The sequence below is a fragment of the Crotalus tigris genome, unplaced genomic scaffold (assembly GCF_016545835.1).
Source record: "Crotalus tigris isolate CLP2741 ecotype Arizona unplaced genomic scaffold, ASM1654583v1 scf7180000018227.753833, whole genome shotgun sequence".
Taxonomy (NCBI): Eukaryota; Metazoa; Chordata; class Lepidosauria; order Squamata; family Viperidae; genus Crotalus; species Crotalus tigris.
The window spans coordinates 665740-683954 of record NW_024096893.1 but is presented as its reverse complement, the minus strand read 5'-3'; the positions used below and the strand labels follow the sequence as shown (position 1 = coordinate 683954).

The window sequence follows — 18215 nt, the reverse complement described above, 5'->3', positions numbered from 1 at the left end:
TTCAATATGATTGTATAATAGGTATTTTGCCTGATTCAATTATATATAATGTAATGAGTTTTAAATACTGCTTGGATTTCATTGATAGTAATATAGTGCTATATGTGCAAATGTTTCAGAATTTGGGATACAAGTAATCCTTGCTTAATGATTCGGTGACCATTTAGTGATTCAGTGAACAGTGGCCAAAACTACTGCCATTGCAGCACCTCATAGTAACATGATCAAAATTTGAGTGAGTCACATGATCAAAATTCAGATGACTGCCCACATTTATGATGACAGTATGCACTTCGACCCCCATCACCCATCGGTCTCCCCTGCATCTGCCCTTTTGCCTGCCCTGCACTCTGCTGCCTACCCCCACCTCCACTGGTTGACCTTTTCTGACTTCTCCTTCCCACTGCTGATGAAGCATACCTGGTCCGGGCAGCTTTGCAAGGCCCTTCACAAGGCCGTGCAGACACTTTGCAAAGGGCCAGCAGCTGTCCCAGCCAGTCGTGCCTCATCAGCAATAGGACAAAGAAGATGGTGAAGTCAGTGGGGCATGAACTAGTAGGCCGCAGAGTGCAGAGATGGATGGTTAGGCAGGTGGAGGGAGTTGAAATGGAGATGAGCGCAGCAGGGCAGGAGAACCGCGATGGCATGTTCCTGGCCTAACAGCTAGAACTTCTGTCTCTAAGAAGTGCAATTACGTGATGTTTCATCTAATGATCACATTGCTTAGCAATGGAAATTCTGGTCCCAATTAGAGTCATTAAGTGAAGACTATCTGTCTGTGCTTTATTTTTTGAAATAACTGTTCCATGCCAAGAAAATTGCTGACTCTTAGGTAACGTTAGGTAAAATAGGTAATATTTTACAAAACTGTTTCAGCATAATTAAAATATTGGATTTTTTTTTTTTTTCCCTGCACAGCTAGTTTGAAACTGCTTTTGGGGGAAAAAGAGCTTTTGGAGTTGCTTGGTATTCTGATTCTATTTTTAGAACAATTGTAGCTTTTCTTACATATACAAAACTGTTTTCATGCTGCTTTAGTTGCTCATTGGTGAGTAAAACCTTTAAAATAGCTCCTAGTAAAACCTTTAAAATAGCTCCTAGTATGAGTATACACAAACCGGTCAGTCCTAGAAGAGATCAACCCTGACTGCTCTTTAGAAGGCCAGATCCTGAAGTTGAAACTCAAATACTTTGGCCACCTAATGAGAAGGAAGGAGTCAATGGAAAAGGGCCTAATGCTGGGAAAGATTGAGGGCAATAGAAGAAGGGGAGGACAGAGAATGAGATGGCTGGATGGAGTCACTGAAGCAGTAGGTGTGAACTTAAATGGACTCCAGAAGATGGTAGAGGACAGGAAGACCTGGAGGAATGTTGTCCATGGGGTCGCGATAGGTCGGACACGACTTCGCAATTAATAACAACAACAAATGAGTATACATCTAGGAGTATACTAGGAGTATACATATTTGATTCATTCAACATGTTATTACAGTTTTTTTTCTTTTTGTTAAGGTGGAGAGGCAGAGAAGACTTGAAAGAATAAAGCAAAAACAGTCACAACTACAAGAATTAATTCTTCAGGTATCATCATAGAGCAGTAGCATACATTTTCTTCCTGCTAATCCAATGTTAGAAGCAACCTTGAAAATAGGCATTTGAATTCAGGTTTTTTCTTCTTCTTTAATTCTGTTTTAATTTAATTAATGTCAGTCTATCATTGTTTTAACAGTTCTCAAATTTACATGCTTTAGATTTAAAAAAACAGAATATGATGAATGAGTAGCATACAAGTGACTATAATAAAAATAAAAATGCCCTTGAGTTGAGTTCAGCTCTGGGATAACTTAAATTTGAGCAATTTTCTTGGCATTATTGCAGAAATGGTTCGCCATTGGTGTCTTTCAGGATTCCTTTTTTCAACTCCCCTGTCCAGTCAACAAGTCTGAAATGTTCAGATGGTCTCCCATCTAATACTGTCCAGGACCAGACCTCCCTAACTTCTGAGATCACCAAGTCAATTAGCTAAAGCTATTGAGATAAATAATGCAAATTGTTTCCCAAATCTTAAAAAAGCAAACTTTGTGTGCTTAAATCCTTTAACAGCAAATTGCCTTCAAAAATCTTGTTCAGCGAAATCGTCATGCAGAGCAGCAAGCAAATAGACCACCAACTTCTAATTCTGTCATTCACTTGCCATTTATCATAGTGAACACCAGCAAGAAAACTGTAATTGATTGCAGTATTTCTAATGACAAGTAAGTTACTACTACCCAGAAAAATTATTTCTTTTGGTTTTGTAGATATAGTATGTAGATTGTTGAATAGAGTGATTGAAGGTTATAAATGCTTATATTATTGTTAGTTGCAGGATAATATTATTGTTAGTTGCAGGATAATAAATGTTTATATTATTGTTAGTTGCAGGATTTTCCATGCCAATCATAATCTTTGTATGAATTTTCAAATTTATATATGGGGACTGGTATCTGGATACAAAAAGTCATTAGTAAAGACTTTACTGTTAATTTGTTCCCATTAGACTTCAAGTGTTTAAATTTAGCTGTGTTGATGGGAGGTAGCTTGTGTTTATATGGTGAATAGTTGAACTCAATATTGAAAATAAAATATTTGAATACTAAGTTTCTTCATTGGTGGACCATGTCTGCCTTCTAACTGTACTGGAATTATTTCTTGCCTGAGGAACCACTTTCATTCTTAGTCTTTATGATTGACATGGGACCTGCTACTGTAATGTACTATAATGTAGTTGGATGAACTAGAAATCAGGACAAAGTTGTGTGAAAGTTGTCAAGCACAAAACTAGTAAGCGCACTTAGCCAGGAAAAGCCAAATGCACAGATATAGAATAGATGGTATTTGGCTCAACAGTAGTAACTGTGAGAGGGATCTAGCTGTCATAGTAGACTACAACATAAGTATGAGTCAGCAGTGTGCTACAGTTGCCAAAAAGGAACACTATCCTAGGCTACATCAACAGAGAGATAGCATCAAGGTTCCAAGAAGTGATAGTATCTCTCTAATGGGCCACATTTGGAATACTGTGTTCAGTTGTAGTCACCATGAGACAAAAAAAAAAAAAAAAATGCTGAGGCTCTAGAAAGAGTATAGAGAAGTGCAACAAAAAAACAAATGAGTTTGGAGGCTAAATTATATGATGAATGACGAAGGGAACTAGGTATTTTTAGCTTAACAAAGAGAAGACTTGAGAAGACATGATAGCAGTCTTCCAATACTTTGAAGGGCTATTACAGGGCATCATTTATTCTCCATAGCTTCACTTAGTGACCACAGTTGAGGCCAGCATCTGTGTTGCTAAGCAAAACATGTGACCATGACTGACTTTGAGGTCACTTTTCATTTAGTTGTTAAGTCACTGCAAGTTGTTCAGCAAGACATCATGTGACCATGACTTGGGATTTTATTGCCAGTTTCTCCATTGACTCTGTGATTGGGCTAGATGAAGCATACCAATAGAAATCATAGGTTGGCTGGATTGTGCAACAACAATAAACACCTGCTGGTTGCAAAATACCTGAATGTTGATCATATGGACACTGCAATGGTTGTAAAAGCAAGGACTGGTTGTAAAGTTATTTTTTCAGCAGCGCTGTAACTTTGAACAGTCACTAAATAGGGCAGTTGTTAACCTGTATGAAGTTTTGGATTTTTGGCTAAGCTACATATGTTTCGTGAGACCTGCTACAGATGAAAAGAGCCACTCAGAGTCATCTTGAACCATAATATGATAATAATCCCACCCAATACTCAGTTTCTCGTTTGTCAGTTTTAACAATGGATCTTTGGTTCTCTGTTCGATGTTTCCAACCTATAGTCTAACCATAGTATAATGAAACTTCTCTGAAACCTGATCTGCTTGAGCCACAGGCATGTAATAAAAACATGCCTTCACTGCCTCCACTCCCTAGCAAACAACATTAGGTGACCTGTTTGATATGCTTCAGGTGTGCTTTATAGATGTTCCAGTCGCTGCATATTTGTAGCTTTGCACATTTGCAGCTTAGAGTTTAATGTAAAGCTGCATTGCCTATGCAACTGAAGGCATTATTTGATTTGTTGACCTTGTAAACACAAACTGCTTCTGATCCTGGAGCACTGGCACCAGAACAACCATCAATATCAGCACCATAAAAGAAAAAAAGGTATAAACTGACTGCTTTTTCATTATTAAACTCTTTAGGATTTATTAAAGATTAAACTCTTTTAAGCTTTGTTTTACTGATAGTAGCACCATTAATATTGATGTCATCACCATTTCCATTCTTTCTTTACTTTGTCTCCTACCATTTCCTGTGCTACTTTTATTAAAACACTATTTGGGAGTGACCAGATTACAGACTCAGTCTCTGGAAAACAAATTCAGAACCAATTGCCAAGCAACTGTCATTCTCAATTTTGAACCTGTCTATCTATTTTTCTGTAACTCATAGCAGATCTAGTCTAGTGTCCATTCTGTTTCTAATTTTCAGGTACAACTCTTGAACAATACAGTGTTTTGTTTTTCCCATTGTCATAATGAGCTTTACTCTTTGAATATATTGGATCTAGCAGGAAATAGACTTTCTGGGTTCAGTCATGAGCCTTGTCTCCAAAAATCCTCTTATGCCTCAACATTGTCCTGAGGCTGGTCAGCCATTTCTTGACCCATGAGACTGCTGTTCTCTCAGCAGCAAGGTTTGTGATTATTATTGCATCTAGAAGCCACAACTTACAGTGAGCAAATGTCAATCCACAGCAGATCCTCTGTCATTAACATATTGAAAGATACTATCTAATGATGCTGGTCTTGCAGTTGGATAGTCATTCCCAGCTAGATAAGAATTCATGTTCAGTTTCTACCTCATTTGAATAATTTTCAGATGTTTTCCTGAACCAATTTTACTCCTATAAAGCATAGTATTAATAGCAAATATTGAGAAGAAGCTTGATGAATAGGTAAGAAGGGTTTTTTTTTCTGTAGTGTGTTTTCTCAGAGTAGTTTACCAAGCTTACCTAATGAAATAACATTTTCTTTGGGTAAACACGATATTCATAGCATTACCAAAATTTTCAGTATTTAATACTTTGGATTACTAAGTAGCAGATTAACACAAGGCAAGATTCAGGAGAGTGCAATAGAAACCATTGTAGAAATTATTGCCCTTCAGCAGTATGTATGACTACATTGTGCAGACCTTTTGCAATGTCTAAGACCCAAGTTAAAGAATTTCAGGGCAATAAATAGTTTAGTAAAAAGGCAGGTAATGCATTGGATCATGTGCTAAAGAAAATGTACATGTATACCATACATCTTAGTACGGTATTCTACAATCTTACCATGCTTCTACACATTGTTGTATGTGTATTGCCCATTGTTTTTGAAGTCAGCAAGGAACTGTACATGTCATGTTTTCCATCCTAAACCTACCTATTGTAACAGGTTCAGAAAATAGCATAGAAAACTTTCAGCAAATAGAAACTGAGTCGAAAAAGAAAGGCTGAAAGAACAGGGAATGTTCAGCTTGAGAGGACTGAGGGGGAACAAAATATTCTTCATATACACAAAAGAATGTTGCACAGAAATGTTAAGACTTGTTCACCATTATTAAGCAATACAAAAAGAAGATAATGTATCCAAGTCTTAAGAATAACTTTTGTAGCCAGCAGGTTGGAAAACATGCAAATAGTAATCACATGATCATGGGTTGCTGTGACAGTCGCAAATGTGTAGATTGATTGCAAAGCTTTTTTTTTAACATCATCATAACTTTGGTTACTAAATAAAGTAGTTAGTAAGCCAGGGCTGCATATAGAATTCCACATCTGAGCTAAGTCAGGCTTTTATTCTAAATAATTCACAGTAATGAAAACGATGGGAACCTTTATCCAATTCTTCTAAAGAATTGAATGCTTAGTTATTGGTGATACACTTTTATATGATTTCCTAAACTAGAATTTTTCCTTTTCTTTTAAAGGATGTTGATTTGCCTTAATAGTTAACTGATGTATATTTATTTATTTCAGTGGATACCAATGGTATTCATGACATTTTTATCATTTTCCTATTATCAGGGATATTCTTTCTCAATCTTACTGCAGGCCCTGTTTTCAATTTGGCACAGATATACTTAGCTTCTTACAGGGTTCAGAACTCTTATAGTTTTCAAACCTCTTTTACTTCAGCAGAGGTGTCCACTGACAGACAATATATTGGCTTTGCCTGCTCACCATAATAATTTCAGATTGGTGCATCCAGTAAGATATCGCACCATTTGCAATCTGTCCCAAGCCATGGCTTGTAATCACTGTATAAACAAAGGATCATCACTGAACATGACTAGCAGCTAAGCTTAGCAGAACTTTATATATTCTTCAGCATTGGAAAAGAATAAAGATAAATTCTGCCATGCAGAAAAGACGTATTTGTGCACAGTATTATTGGAGAGGGAAGGGATTGGAAAGAACTCTTATGACCTATTTCTCATAAGTCTGATTTTTTTCCATCTTTATCTACTGTTGCCCTTTCAGAATTATGGAAATAAATTGTACCAGCAATTAAGATAATTGCTATTTAGTCTTTCGATAAGCTACATAAAGATAAAATTGATGTAGTGCTAGGAGTTTTTTTTTTTTTAACTTAAAGATAGTTCTGGCATTTCAGTATGGGAAAAAAAAGCTGATAAAAAAGCCTTTTTTGTTTCTTGCCCTCAACCAGAATAAGAGAAATTACTGCATTCATTAAAATACAATATAAGGGGATTTTTCATAACACTTTTTAACAGAATAAAAATAGTACAAATTTTAAGTTAAAGATGCTAGAAATAGAGAAAAGGTGTAGAAAAGTGAAAAATGAAATAGAAATAGAAAATTTAAAAAAATAAAGAAGTGGCTTCCGATCTTATCAGCAGTTATAAATACTTTTATTCTTTGCCTTGTCTAAGGTGGAAACAGAACGCAAGGCTTATATAAGGGATATGGGAGATCATCCAGTGCAGTGGTGGCAAACCTATGGCACAGGTGCCAGAGGCGACACTCGGAGCCCTCTCTGTGGGCACACGTGCCGTTGCCCCAGCCTCGCCTCCCCCCGCAATCCCCTCCTCTCCAGCAGCCCCCCTGAAGGGGAGTCGGCCTGAGCATGGCCCACACGGAGCAGAGCACAGCCAAGGACATGGCAGCCAGGCAGCCATAGACAAGACTCTGCCCTCACACCCCATCATGCACAGTTGATGCTGCAGGGCGCGGGCAGAGGGTTGACTGCCTTAGCACTGCTGGGCTGCCTGGGGGATTTGCAGCGGGCCCTGGAGGCAGTGAATGGCCCTGCAGGCGGGCAGGGGATGGGAGGCGGGGCGGGGGCAGGGCAGGGGGTGTAGCCAGGGGCAGGGCCAGTTTTTGGGCACTCAGTCTCTAAAAGGTTTGCCATCACTGATCTAGTGCAATCCTTTGCCAGTGCCCATTACTATAGCATTTGGAACAGATGGCCATTTAACCTGTGCTGAAACATTTCCAGGGAAGGAGCATCTGCCACCTTCCAAGGCAGGTCCTTTGTTATTGGACAGCTTTTTCTGTTAAGAATTTTTCACTGATACCTGGCTAAAATCTCCCTTATGTAGGTAGTCCCCGAGTTATGAGCATTCCCTTAGTGAATATTCGAAGTTACACGATAAATGCCCCCTAGTGCGTACGAGCAAATCCCGAAATTATGAATGTTGCCGCACCATGGCAGTCGTTTACCCTTACGAGCGACCCCAGTGGCTCTGCAACATTCACTCTGGTTATTCCTTCCTTCCCCACCCCTGCTCTAGGCACTAGGCCTTCAATACACTGTGAAACTTGAAATCCTTTGCTTTCTTGGCTGCTCCAGGCCTTCGGTACCTTCGCAGAGAATGGATCAAGCAAGATCAGTGGAAAAAGATCTCACGCTACTGATCTCGCGTGATCTCATGGTACTTTAGGCCTCTGTTCTCTAACAGAACGGAACCAAAGCTGGGGGGTACTTTGCATGCCTCTGGAGGCTGGAAGTCTTTTCCAGGCTGCTGCCTGAGGCTGGGGATGGTCCCATGGCCCTCTGGAGGCCTGAGGCTGGGCATTGGAGGCCTTTTCCAGCGGCCTAGAAAAGACCGGTGCCCGGATCGGACCTCTGGATGGCCACGGAAGCATCCCCCAGCCTCGGATCCGGGCGGCAGCAGCCTGGAAAAGGCCTCAGATGCCCGGATCCAGCCTCAGAGGTGCGCAGAAGTGTCTCCCATCCTCAGATCTAGGCTGCAGCAGCAACTGCAGCAGAGAGGAGACGGATCTTTTCAAGATGAGTCCAGTGAGGCTTTGGGGGCCTGTTCCATCACTAGTCTCTCCATGGCCTTCCCCACCCTGAGATACCTGATGCAGCCTAAGATTTGTTGTTTTTTTAATATACTTTTTGCAGTAGCTTCACACTAGACTCATGTTCATGTAGAGATTCACCAAAACATTCAACTCTTTTTCACATGTATTTTGCATAGTATGGTTCTCTTATATTATACTGACACCTTCAATTTTTCCTAACCATATGGGACATTTTGCATCTGTTCCTGTTGAAACTCCTCTTGCTGATTTCTGCCCACTGTCCCATCTTGTGAAGATCCTCCTCAGTCTTTATATTTAAATATGAATAGCACATGGTCTGGAACATAGTCCCATAGTATATCCACTCGAAATGTCCCCCTCCAACCTGATGTAGAGCCATTGCGTGTGATTGTTCCTCTCTGTCCATCCATCCATCCAAATTTATTTGCTACCCCTCTTGCAATGAAACAACTCTAGGCGGTGAGTAAATTCACTAAACAAAAATTACAACAGGCACCCTTCATTTTGGTACTGACACAACCAAAAAAACCTCTATGACAATTCAAATGTTACACTGCACTGTTTCACAGCAAGGATGATACTCTTCAGTCTTTAATATTTTAATGTGATACTCACTAGAACGTTAAAATTTTAAAGAGACCTCTAATTTCACCTTTGGTGATCTTTTGAGTCAGTTCCAAACCCATGGAAAGTTGCTGTATGTAAGACATCCCCCGAAAATAAACCCTAATGGGTCTTTTGGTTCTCCCCCCCCCCAAATTGTAAGATCTGGTCTTATTTTCGGGAAAATACAGTATTACTATTGGTACTACCTTTGCTTGCTTTTGCCACAATCATTTTGTTTCTATTTGCAGCTCTTTGAATTTTGTTATCTTCTCCGGTTCTTCTTCTTCTATTCTGCTGTCTCCAGGAACTACTATGTCCACCATTGAGATTTTTTTGTCTTTCTTTCAGTCTGTGCCATCTTTTTGCAACAGCTAATCAGATTATCCACTGTTTCTTCAGCTTCTTTGCAGAGGTGGCACTTGCTATCTGTTGCTGTCTTCTCAGTTCTGGCTTGTATGCATTTGTTCTTAAGGGTTGGTCTTGTGCAACCAGAATTAGCCCCTCTGTCTCTTTCTTCAACTTTCACATACATCATTCAGTTTCTCAGTAGAAAATTACACTGTTCTGTAAACTATAGTTGCTTTTGAAGCACTGTGCTATAGGTATGATCAGTATAAGTTTATATTGGGCTAAAAGGTGGTAAAAGACCATAAAAACCAAAAATTTTCTAAAATAAAAACATTTAAGCAGAATAACACTACGCATGCTTTATTTCCAAATTTTATGTTTTAATGGAAGAAGTACTTTAGAAGAAAAATACTGATACTTGTATATAATATATTGACCAACATCTATTCATTCTTTTTAGGTTTGAATATCTATTTAATTTTGATAACGCATTTGAAATACATGATGATATTGAAGTATTGAAGCGCATGGGAATGGCATTTGGACTGGAATCTGGAAGTTGCTCAGCAGAAGATCTAAAAAATGCAAGGAGCTTGGTTCCTAAAGCTCTTGAACCATACGTGACGGGTAAAGTTAAATGAAATAATTTATTTTTTAACATTTGAAATAAAACTTAAGAACAAAATAAACTGCTATTAGAACTTAACACAACTGTGATAAACAGTGCAATTTAATATAAACATTATCTGATTTGCTGTTAGCAAAATACCTTCAGTTAATAGTTGAGATGATGGGTCATTTTAATAGTTGAGATTATAACTTTGACAGCTACAGGATATAAAATACAAATTTTATCTTCTGCTTTGCTAGCCATAATAATTCTGTAACATAAAGGTAATGTTTAGTTCAGAAAACCTTAAAAGATATTGCAACATAATACATTTGATTTGCATTAGTATAACACCTTTTCATCTAGTGCTTACTGTACTTAAATAATGTAAATTATTATTTTTAATAATCTCTTTCATCAACAAGGATAAAATACAAAACAGAAAAATGAACATTCAACATTTAACAGTGAGCAGAAAAAAATTCCTGGGTAGAGAAAAAAAAACCCAAATCTCAAATAAATCTAACATTGAACATAAAAAAATCCACCTTGGCTGGATGCTGAAAAATAAATTTTAAAAAATGTATAAGTTATCCTCCCCTTACATAGCAGGTCTACAAATAGTTATAAGCTTTTCCATCCTTCCTTAACAAAAATACTATATTAAATACACAAATATTCCAGATGAGGAAGTCTGTCTAATAATAAAATTAGCCCAACATCTAATTATAGCATATGTGAAAAAAAGAAAAGAAAAAATAAGTCAACAGGTTAGCCCAAACATTACGCTAATCTTCAAACCCCTCTGTTAACTATCTATTATTGTATTTAACAGGTAGAAAGTCCACAAACAACTTTCAGTCCTTTATTATGTTTTCTAGTCCATTGTCTCTAACCGGCAGTTAATTTTGCCATCTCTGCTAATTCACACTTTTAAAATCCACTCTTCAACAATCAGCAACTCTTTTCCTTTCCAATGCTTAGCAAGTACAATCCTTGCAGCAGTCACTTTGTAAAGAAATAGCATCCCAAACTGTTTTTCAATTGGTTTACTCATAATACCTAAAACAAAAGTTTCAGGTTTCATTAGTATTTGTATCTTAAATATTTTCTGCATTATCATTATTATGTTTATCGAGTATGATTTAATATGTATAAGACCACCACATATGATCAAACGTATCTGGATTTTTATTACATTTCCAACACATGTTAGAAATTCCTCTATACATTTTTGCTAGTCTGTCTGGGGTCAAATACCAATGATACATCATATTATAAAAGTTTTCTTTCAGACTGTAATTCAAAATAAAGTTTAATCCATTAGTCCATTCTCCCACTTATATAGTGTTGTGTTATACCCAAAATTTTTCACCCGTTTTACCATACAATCTTGGAAATATTCATCTTCCAGATTCATCTTAAGTAACATTTTACATATGGTACGTTAGCGATCAGGTGATCATCTCCAGAACATGAGTTGGTACCCAATTCAGATTTAACTCCTGCAAAAACAAACCTTTTTTTATCAAGTTTAAATTTTTCAAAAATTCTATAATAATTATAACAGTCAAAAACAAATCCTTCACTTACTAGTTGTTCTCTTGTTTTTATCTTAAGTCCCTCTTCTTCATATATCATTAAATCCTAATATGTCATCCATTAACATTCCAATAACATCTCTTTTCTATGTAGTGTTTCATGGGATGATAGCCAAAGTGGCACTTTATTAGCCAGTCTTTTGTATTTCCACCATGCATGCCCAATTGATTGCCAAATAGTATAATTCTTAAAACCAATAGTGTAAATTATTATGAGGTTCACATATTGTGCAAAAAACAAAACAAAATTGGTTTGTTTTGTTTTAGCTTAGCAGGTTGTATAGGCCGAGGCATTTCCTGTGGTCACAATACCATGGTCTATTTTTTAGAGTAGTATTTCACAACCAGTGATACACATACACTGATATACACAGAAGTAATCCAGGTGAGATGTATGGCACAACTCTTCTCAGTTCTTTAGGCTAAAAGAGTGGGACTTACACCTGTTAAGGTAAAAGAAGGGCTTGTTTGAGAAACTTCAGATATTGCTTTGAAAGAGTGGCCACAAAACAGGAAACATTTTTTTTCCCCCAGAATTCATCTAACTCCTTTCTTTGTGTTCTGATAACTAACTTTTTACAAAGTTGCAAAAAGGGGATAAGGCAAAAAGTACAGCAAGTCCCTAATTGAGATTAAGAACATGTTTTGTTTTCCAGTCTGTCCTTAAACCTTATTTGTATGTAAACCAGAAAAGATACTTAATCAACCTTGTCTTACTACGAACCACTGAAAACAGACCAGTGTGCACATGGACTTTGGATTGGGGGTGGGGGTTAGCACACATGGAAGCAGGGAGGATATAAAAGTGAACCGGGGGAGGGGAGCCTCAGAGATGCAGTGGTGGAGTAGTAGCAATAGCCTGCAGTACTCTTTGGCAACCATGTATGTGAGAGAAACATTGCTGGGTTCTTCCCACCTTCCCCACCATAGCCACATGGACAAGAGAGAGATGCCACCAGATCTCCCTGTCTGTAGCACTGGGGGTCCCCTTGCCAGTGCATGCCTGCCTCTCTCTTTTTGAGTTGGATGTTGTTACCAGTTGGCTGTCTGCCATTTTGAGTAAAACAGGCATCCAATTCATACCTAGAGATTGTTTGTAAGCCAAAGATTCATCATGTGGGACTTCCGGTACCTAGACAAGCAGTAGCTTTCCACTTTTGCATCACTGCCACTGCCTGATGAAAATATCTGCTCTTGGTCTTTTTCTTTTAGTCTGTACCCACTGAGTTCCCTCTGGGCCTTTTCACCTTTTGGCTTATAAAAAGCTGCTTAAAACTATCCTGATTTCACCCTAGTTTCCTTCCCTCTTACCACTTCTTGCATAGCACCAAGCTTCTCATAAAGAACCTCCAGGCCTTATCAGCCACTTCTCAACCTCACAATTTTCTTTTGCCTTTCAGCTACTAAAGGAATTGATATTTTTGTTAAGCTTTAAGCCATTGCATGTTTATTTCCTTAAAAATTCTCATAGATTATAATAGAAATATTTACTGTCACATGAAAAAGAAAGTATATCCTCTTTGAGTTCTATAGTTCTGTGTATTAGGACTTAGTGAAAATCATCTGGACCTTAATTCTTAAAAGTAGATAGATAAAACATCACATGAACAATTACACCCTGGGGTTAAAATTCAGTAAATCTGGGGCTGTATCAGTGCTGCCACATTATCATTTCTAATGCTCCCTGTCAACTTTCTAAAAGAAAAGTCAATGGGGAAGCCAGTTGGAAATTGCTTCTGCTCCAACTGCATCTTTACTTACCTCTGATCATTCTGTTTCTTTCTTTGGGTAAGAATATATCTCTGAAATAATAACCCAGTGGTTCATGGGTTGTCTATTATAAACGTAGTCCTCAGAAAGACTATTTGGTTCTATCAAGCTAGAACCCAAGTTTACTAATAGAGCAGTTGATGGGACACTAAATATGAAAGTTTGAAATGCTATATATGTAAATTATATTCACTGAAAGTTTTATTGAATTGCAGATTCATATGCTATATGTGACTGCTGTCTAATTCTTGATGTTATTTTGTCTTACAGAAATGGCTCAGGGATCAATCAGCAATGTGTATGTCTCATCCTCATCAGGTTCAGCTTCAAATGGGACAAGATTTTCTAACAGGTTGGATAAGATTGAGTTTTATGTTTAAAAACTAGTTCATAGATCCAGTATCATCTGCTAAATAGTAAAACTATATTATTTCATTTTTAATTGTTAATTGTTATACTGACTTTTTATTTAATTAAAAAGTGATCTAAATAGATATCTCAAAAACATTTTAATATACCAGCTTATCAAAAGACATCTTAAGAAATTTTCCTTTTTAGTTGCCAAAATTGACCATTTTGCCACAGAATTTGTAAGCTTCAAAGGAGCTGGGAACCAGATGAGGGCCAGACTACCTACTTCTGTCTTAAAGCTTCATACAGGAAAAATATTAAAGAACTTAAAACATGTATATAAAATGAAGCTAGGCTAGTTTTATCAGGGTCCATTGAATGGATCCTCTGCCAGTAAACAAAAACAATTCCCCATATGCTTCTTAAAAAATGGGTCTGAACTTGCTCAAGTGAAGTAGGTTTTATAGAGCCCCACAGTTCCATGCCAAAGGTCAGCACTGGGACTATTTTTGCACTAAATACTTTCAGTATAGGTGTCAAGGTACCTTGGTAATTGTAATTAGAACATAGAACTTAGAATAAGAGTTGGGACCTTGGAGGTCATCTGGTCCAACTCACTGCATGAGCAGGACAGTCTATACCATTACAGACAAATGGCTGTCCAGTCTCTTCTCTAAAACATCCAGTGATGGGGCACCCACAACTTCTGAAGGCAAGGCATTCCATTGGTTGATTGTTCTCACCATTAGAAAATTTCTCCTTAGTTCTAGGTTGCTTCTCTTCTTGATTAGTTTCCATCCATTGGTTCTTGTCTTGCCTTCTGGTGCTTTAGTTTGTTCCCCTCAAGTACTGGAGCTCTACTATCATATCTCCCCTAGTCCTTCTTTTCATTAGACTAGTCATACCCAATTCCTGCAAATGTTCTTCAAAACTGGATGCAGTATTCCAAGTGTGGCCGTACCAAGGCTTTGTAAAGCGATACTAATACTTCCCACGATCTTGATTCCTCTGTTAATGCAGCCCAGGCTTGCATTGGCTTTTTTGGCTGCCGCCACACACTGCTGACTCATATTTAAGTGATTGTCCACTAAGACGCCAAGATCCTAGTGTAAAAACCTTACTTTTATCCACATTGAATTCCACTAATTTGTAATTCATTTAATAATAAGTAATTCATTAATTCATAATTTATATAAAATAGTTTATAGTAGTTGCCACAGTTTAATATTTGGCCTTAGGAGTCTGCAGTTACCCACTCCTGGCTAAACATATTAATTGGGAAGGTGAAATTAAAAGATTAATGCAGTTCGCTCATTTTGCAGTGACTACTCAAACGGAGGAGATGGAATGTTGGCTACAAGTTCCAATGGATCTCAATACAGCGGCTCCAGAGTAGAGACACCAGTGTCTTATGTTGGGGATGATGACGATGACGATGATGATGACTTTAATGAGAATGATGATGATGACTGATACTTTTTGCCTGTAGACTTTTTTATTTTTAAAATTCAGCAAGCGGCAGGAATAAATTCTAGGAAGAGATTGTCAAAATTGTCCCATCAAGGAGATACTGGTAAGAGTCTGAATTTAGAAAATTGCACCTCCAATAAAGTAAAGATTGTTTGTTTTTTATGTAGATTTTTTTACATGTGATGAGGATGTGTGTGTTAATACCAGTGTGTTAATGCAGAACTTTTATTTACTTTTGCTTAGGATTTTTAACTTGAAGGAAAATGCATTTTGCCCCTAAATGTTGTCATAAAGTTTGAAATGTAGCCACATTTAATGGAAAATAAAATCTGTCCACCTGTCAAAATGCATATATGAATGGCATTTTATTGAGATTGAATTTAGGTGACATCGTATTGATGCATAGTAATTAAATGTAATACTATATTTTGCTGATCATGCCATGTCCAAAGAATCAAACAAAAAATGATCTTTTAAATGTTAGTTTGCAGAAATTGTATGAATTTATTTCCCTTTTTAAAATTATACTGATCATTGTAAGCCCATCAAATTCTATATACTATGTTTGCTGAAGTTAGAAATATGAGTTATGATTTGGGGGCAAATGTTTACTGCCAGGCTGGTATAGCTGTGTAAATGTCTTGAAAGTTTAGAATGAGTTTTGCTTATGATAAAAATTTGCCTGATTTCTTACAGGCAGATTTTGAAAACAATTTGTTACATAGTTGTTTACATACTTAGAAGTCTATGGTATAAAAGACATGTACTGAAACAAATGGTTTATATTTGTTTCATAAACATCTTCCAGTAATCTATTATAAAGTTGAAATTAAATATAGAGAATGTTTTATGTTTAACTCAAAACTTGTCAATCACTTTTAATACTTCATTTTTTATAAAAAAAAACAGAACAGGTAGTAGTCTTTTTAAATTTATTCACACAGATTTAACTGCACAAATACTGTCAGCTGCCTGTTTTAAGACAGAAGTCTTTTTACTGAAACACAAATAAATTTTCTGTAATATTTTATGGCATATAAGCAGTTTGTTTTACTTGTTTAATTGTGGCACTATTAGTTTTTATTAATAAAACACGCGTGGGCATTTTTAACAAATATTTTGTTTCTCTAATCAAGATTATTTTCACCTTCTGCTTTGTTGTGTTTGACTTATCATCTGGTTCTTCAGTATGGAAGAGTCTCAGAGCTCTTTTAAAGGGTAAGTAGGGAGATATATCTATATCTATATGATGAGAGACAACAGCATGCACTGATGATTGCTAAGTTCTTGGGAGACTGCATTCACTCCTCAAATATGTAAGTGATTAAATGTGTATTCCTAGTAATATGTGTCATTATATGACCAGTCATAAAATACACTTTTATACAAATAAAACTGATAAGGTTGTTTCAGAATGCGTCTTTCAGTTTCCCGTTCTCCATCTTAATTTACCTCCTGTCTCTCTCCCCCCCCCCCTTATCTCACATAAGAGGTACGGTTCTAAACAAATACTGGCCTACAGCTCTCTGTTTTAACAGTCCCTCTTTGTATATACTTTATTTCTTGAGAATAAATATTCAGCTTGAGGCTGGTGCTTTGCAGCATGCTAGTTTGCCATTACATTTATTCTTTATTTTTAATACTGAAGCCTGCTAGCTACCAAGGAAGGTGTCTATGTGCACATTGATATAGTCAATGTTGGGGATTCAGAATTGAATACGATAAAATGATGTGAGACTTTATATATTCTATCAGTATAAAATACTTCATTTTATGTATCAAATGGTAGCTATTCTGAGTACTGTATATCACATCAGATAAGTCCACACTTTGTTATTTTGGGATTTGTTCAAGAAATAGATATTTACACATTCAAAAAATTTGAAATCCTTATGTACAGCAGGAATTGAACTGCTAATGATATATAGAATTACAAACTTTATAGAATCACAATTTTTTCTCCCCATTGTACCATTTTCAGTTATTCTTACCACTGTGAGCCTTAGAAGATTCTCAGATTCATTATTAAGCTGTGCAATGAACTAATTCCCCTACATGCCTGAACGTGCTTTGCAGTTGCATATGAAATTTTACTGATATTTGAGTGCCTCTCCAGAGTAGGAAACATTTTACTAAGCTAGTAATTTAAAAGCATGTTAAATGCAAATATCAATAGCTCTAAATGCCTTTTTACATTTTACTGTTATATATTGATATAGTAGATTGGTATATATCCCCATGGTGTAGAAGCAAAAAGCAGATGCATCAACAGAATGTTTGATGGACATCTTCATTACAGATAGCATAATGTCACAGATGGTTGCAACGTTCTGGTCTTTCCCTTATGGACCAATTCTGGTGGTACCCCATTCCCTCTCCTCATTTTTAATTCATTTCAATAACTTTTTTTAATATCCATAAACACTGCTTCCACTTTACCTACCTGTCATCATCATGCAGGTGATGAATTTGTTGGAAGATTCATTATGAAAATTATCTGGCTCAATACATGTACTTTATATATACATAAGTGCATATGTTTTTATGCGTAAGGTAGGTTTCAATTATTAAAATGCCTTCATATTAAGATAATTTAGGTGCTTTAAAGTAACTTGTCCAACACAATTGCATCAAGCCCACTTTAAAATATGCTAAGTCATTCAATTTAAAATAAGTTTCCACTGAGGCCTCTGTCAAGCAAATCAGTAATTTCTGAAATAACAGTGATACAATTAAACAACAATAAAAAAACAATACATAAGATAGTTTTAGATCAGGGTATGAAACATTTTCATATTTAGGGTCTTTGTTTTTGTTTATTATGTTGTTGCTGGAACTACAGCACTGAAGCATTGTGGATTTTCTTCCAATGTATTCTAATACTGTCAAGTGAATTAGTTAGCTTTGTTTTACAATCAATAAGATTATTGTTCCCAGGTTCAGTTTACTGCCATTATTTTGGAGTTTCTAGGGTCACAAAAAAAAGAGGTTCAGGAGCTATATTTGATTCAACAGCTTTTGTTTGTGTTTCTTTCATATACTAGTTCTTACTTTTTTCTTGAAATATGTTGAGATGCAAAGCAGTGTTTTTCTTCCTGCCC

General features: G+C 36.7%; 1 protein-coding gene across 11 annotated transcripts in view; it reads left to right on the top strand.

Annotated features, from left to right (window-relative positions):
- TFDP1 (transcription factor Dp-1) overlaps positions 1-16231 on the top strand; it is a 31406-nt gene extending 15175 nt beyond the window's left edge. For 10 of the 11 annotated variants that reach the window (XM_039349148.1, XM_039349153.1, XM_039349152.1 and 7 more), the window contains exons 8-12: positions 1513-1581; positions 2104-2255; positions 9773-9939; positions 13564-13645; positions 14967-16231. In XM_039349148.1, the coding sequence (XP_039205082.1) occupies positions 1513-1581; positions 2104-2255; positions 9773-9939; positions 13564-13645; positions 14967-15117 (621 nt within the window). In that variant the 3' untranslated portion in view covers positions 15118-16231. The remainder of the gene's footprint in view (positions 1-1512; positions 1582-2103; positions 2256-9772; positions 9940-13563; positions 13646-14966) is intronic. The other variant, XM_039349157.1, reaches the window with a different exon arrangement.
- Positions 16232-18215: the final 1984 nt, after the last annotated feature.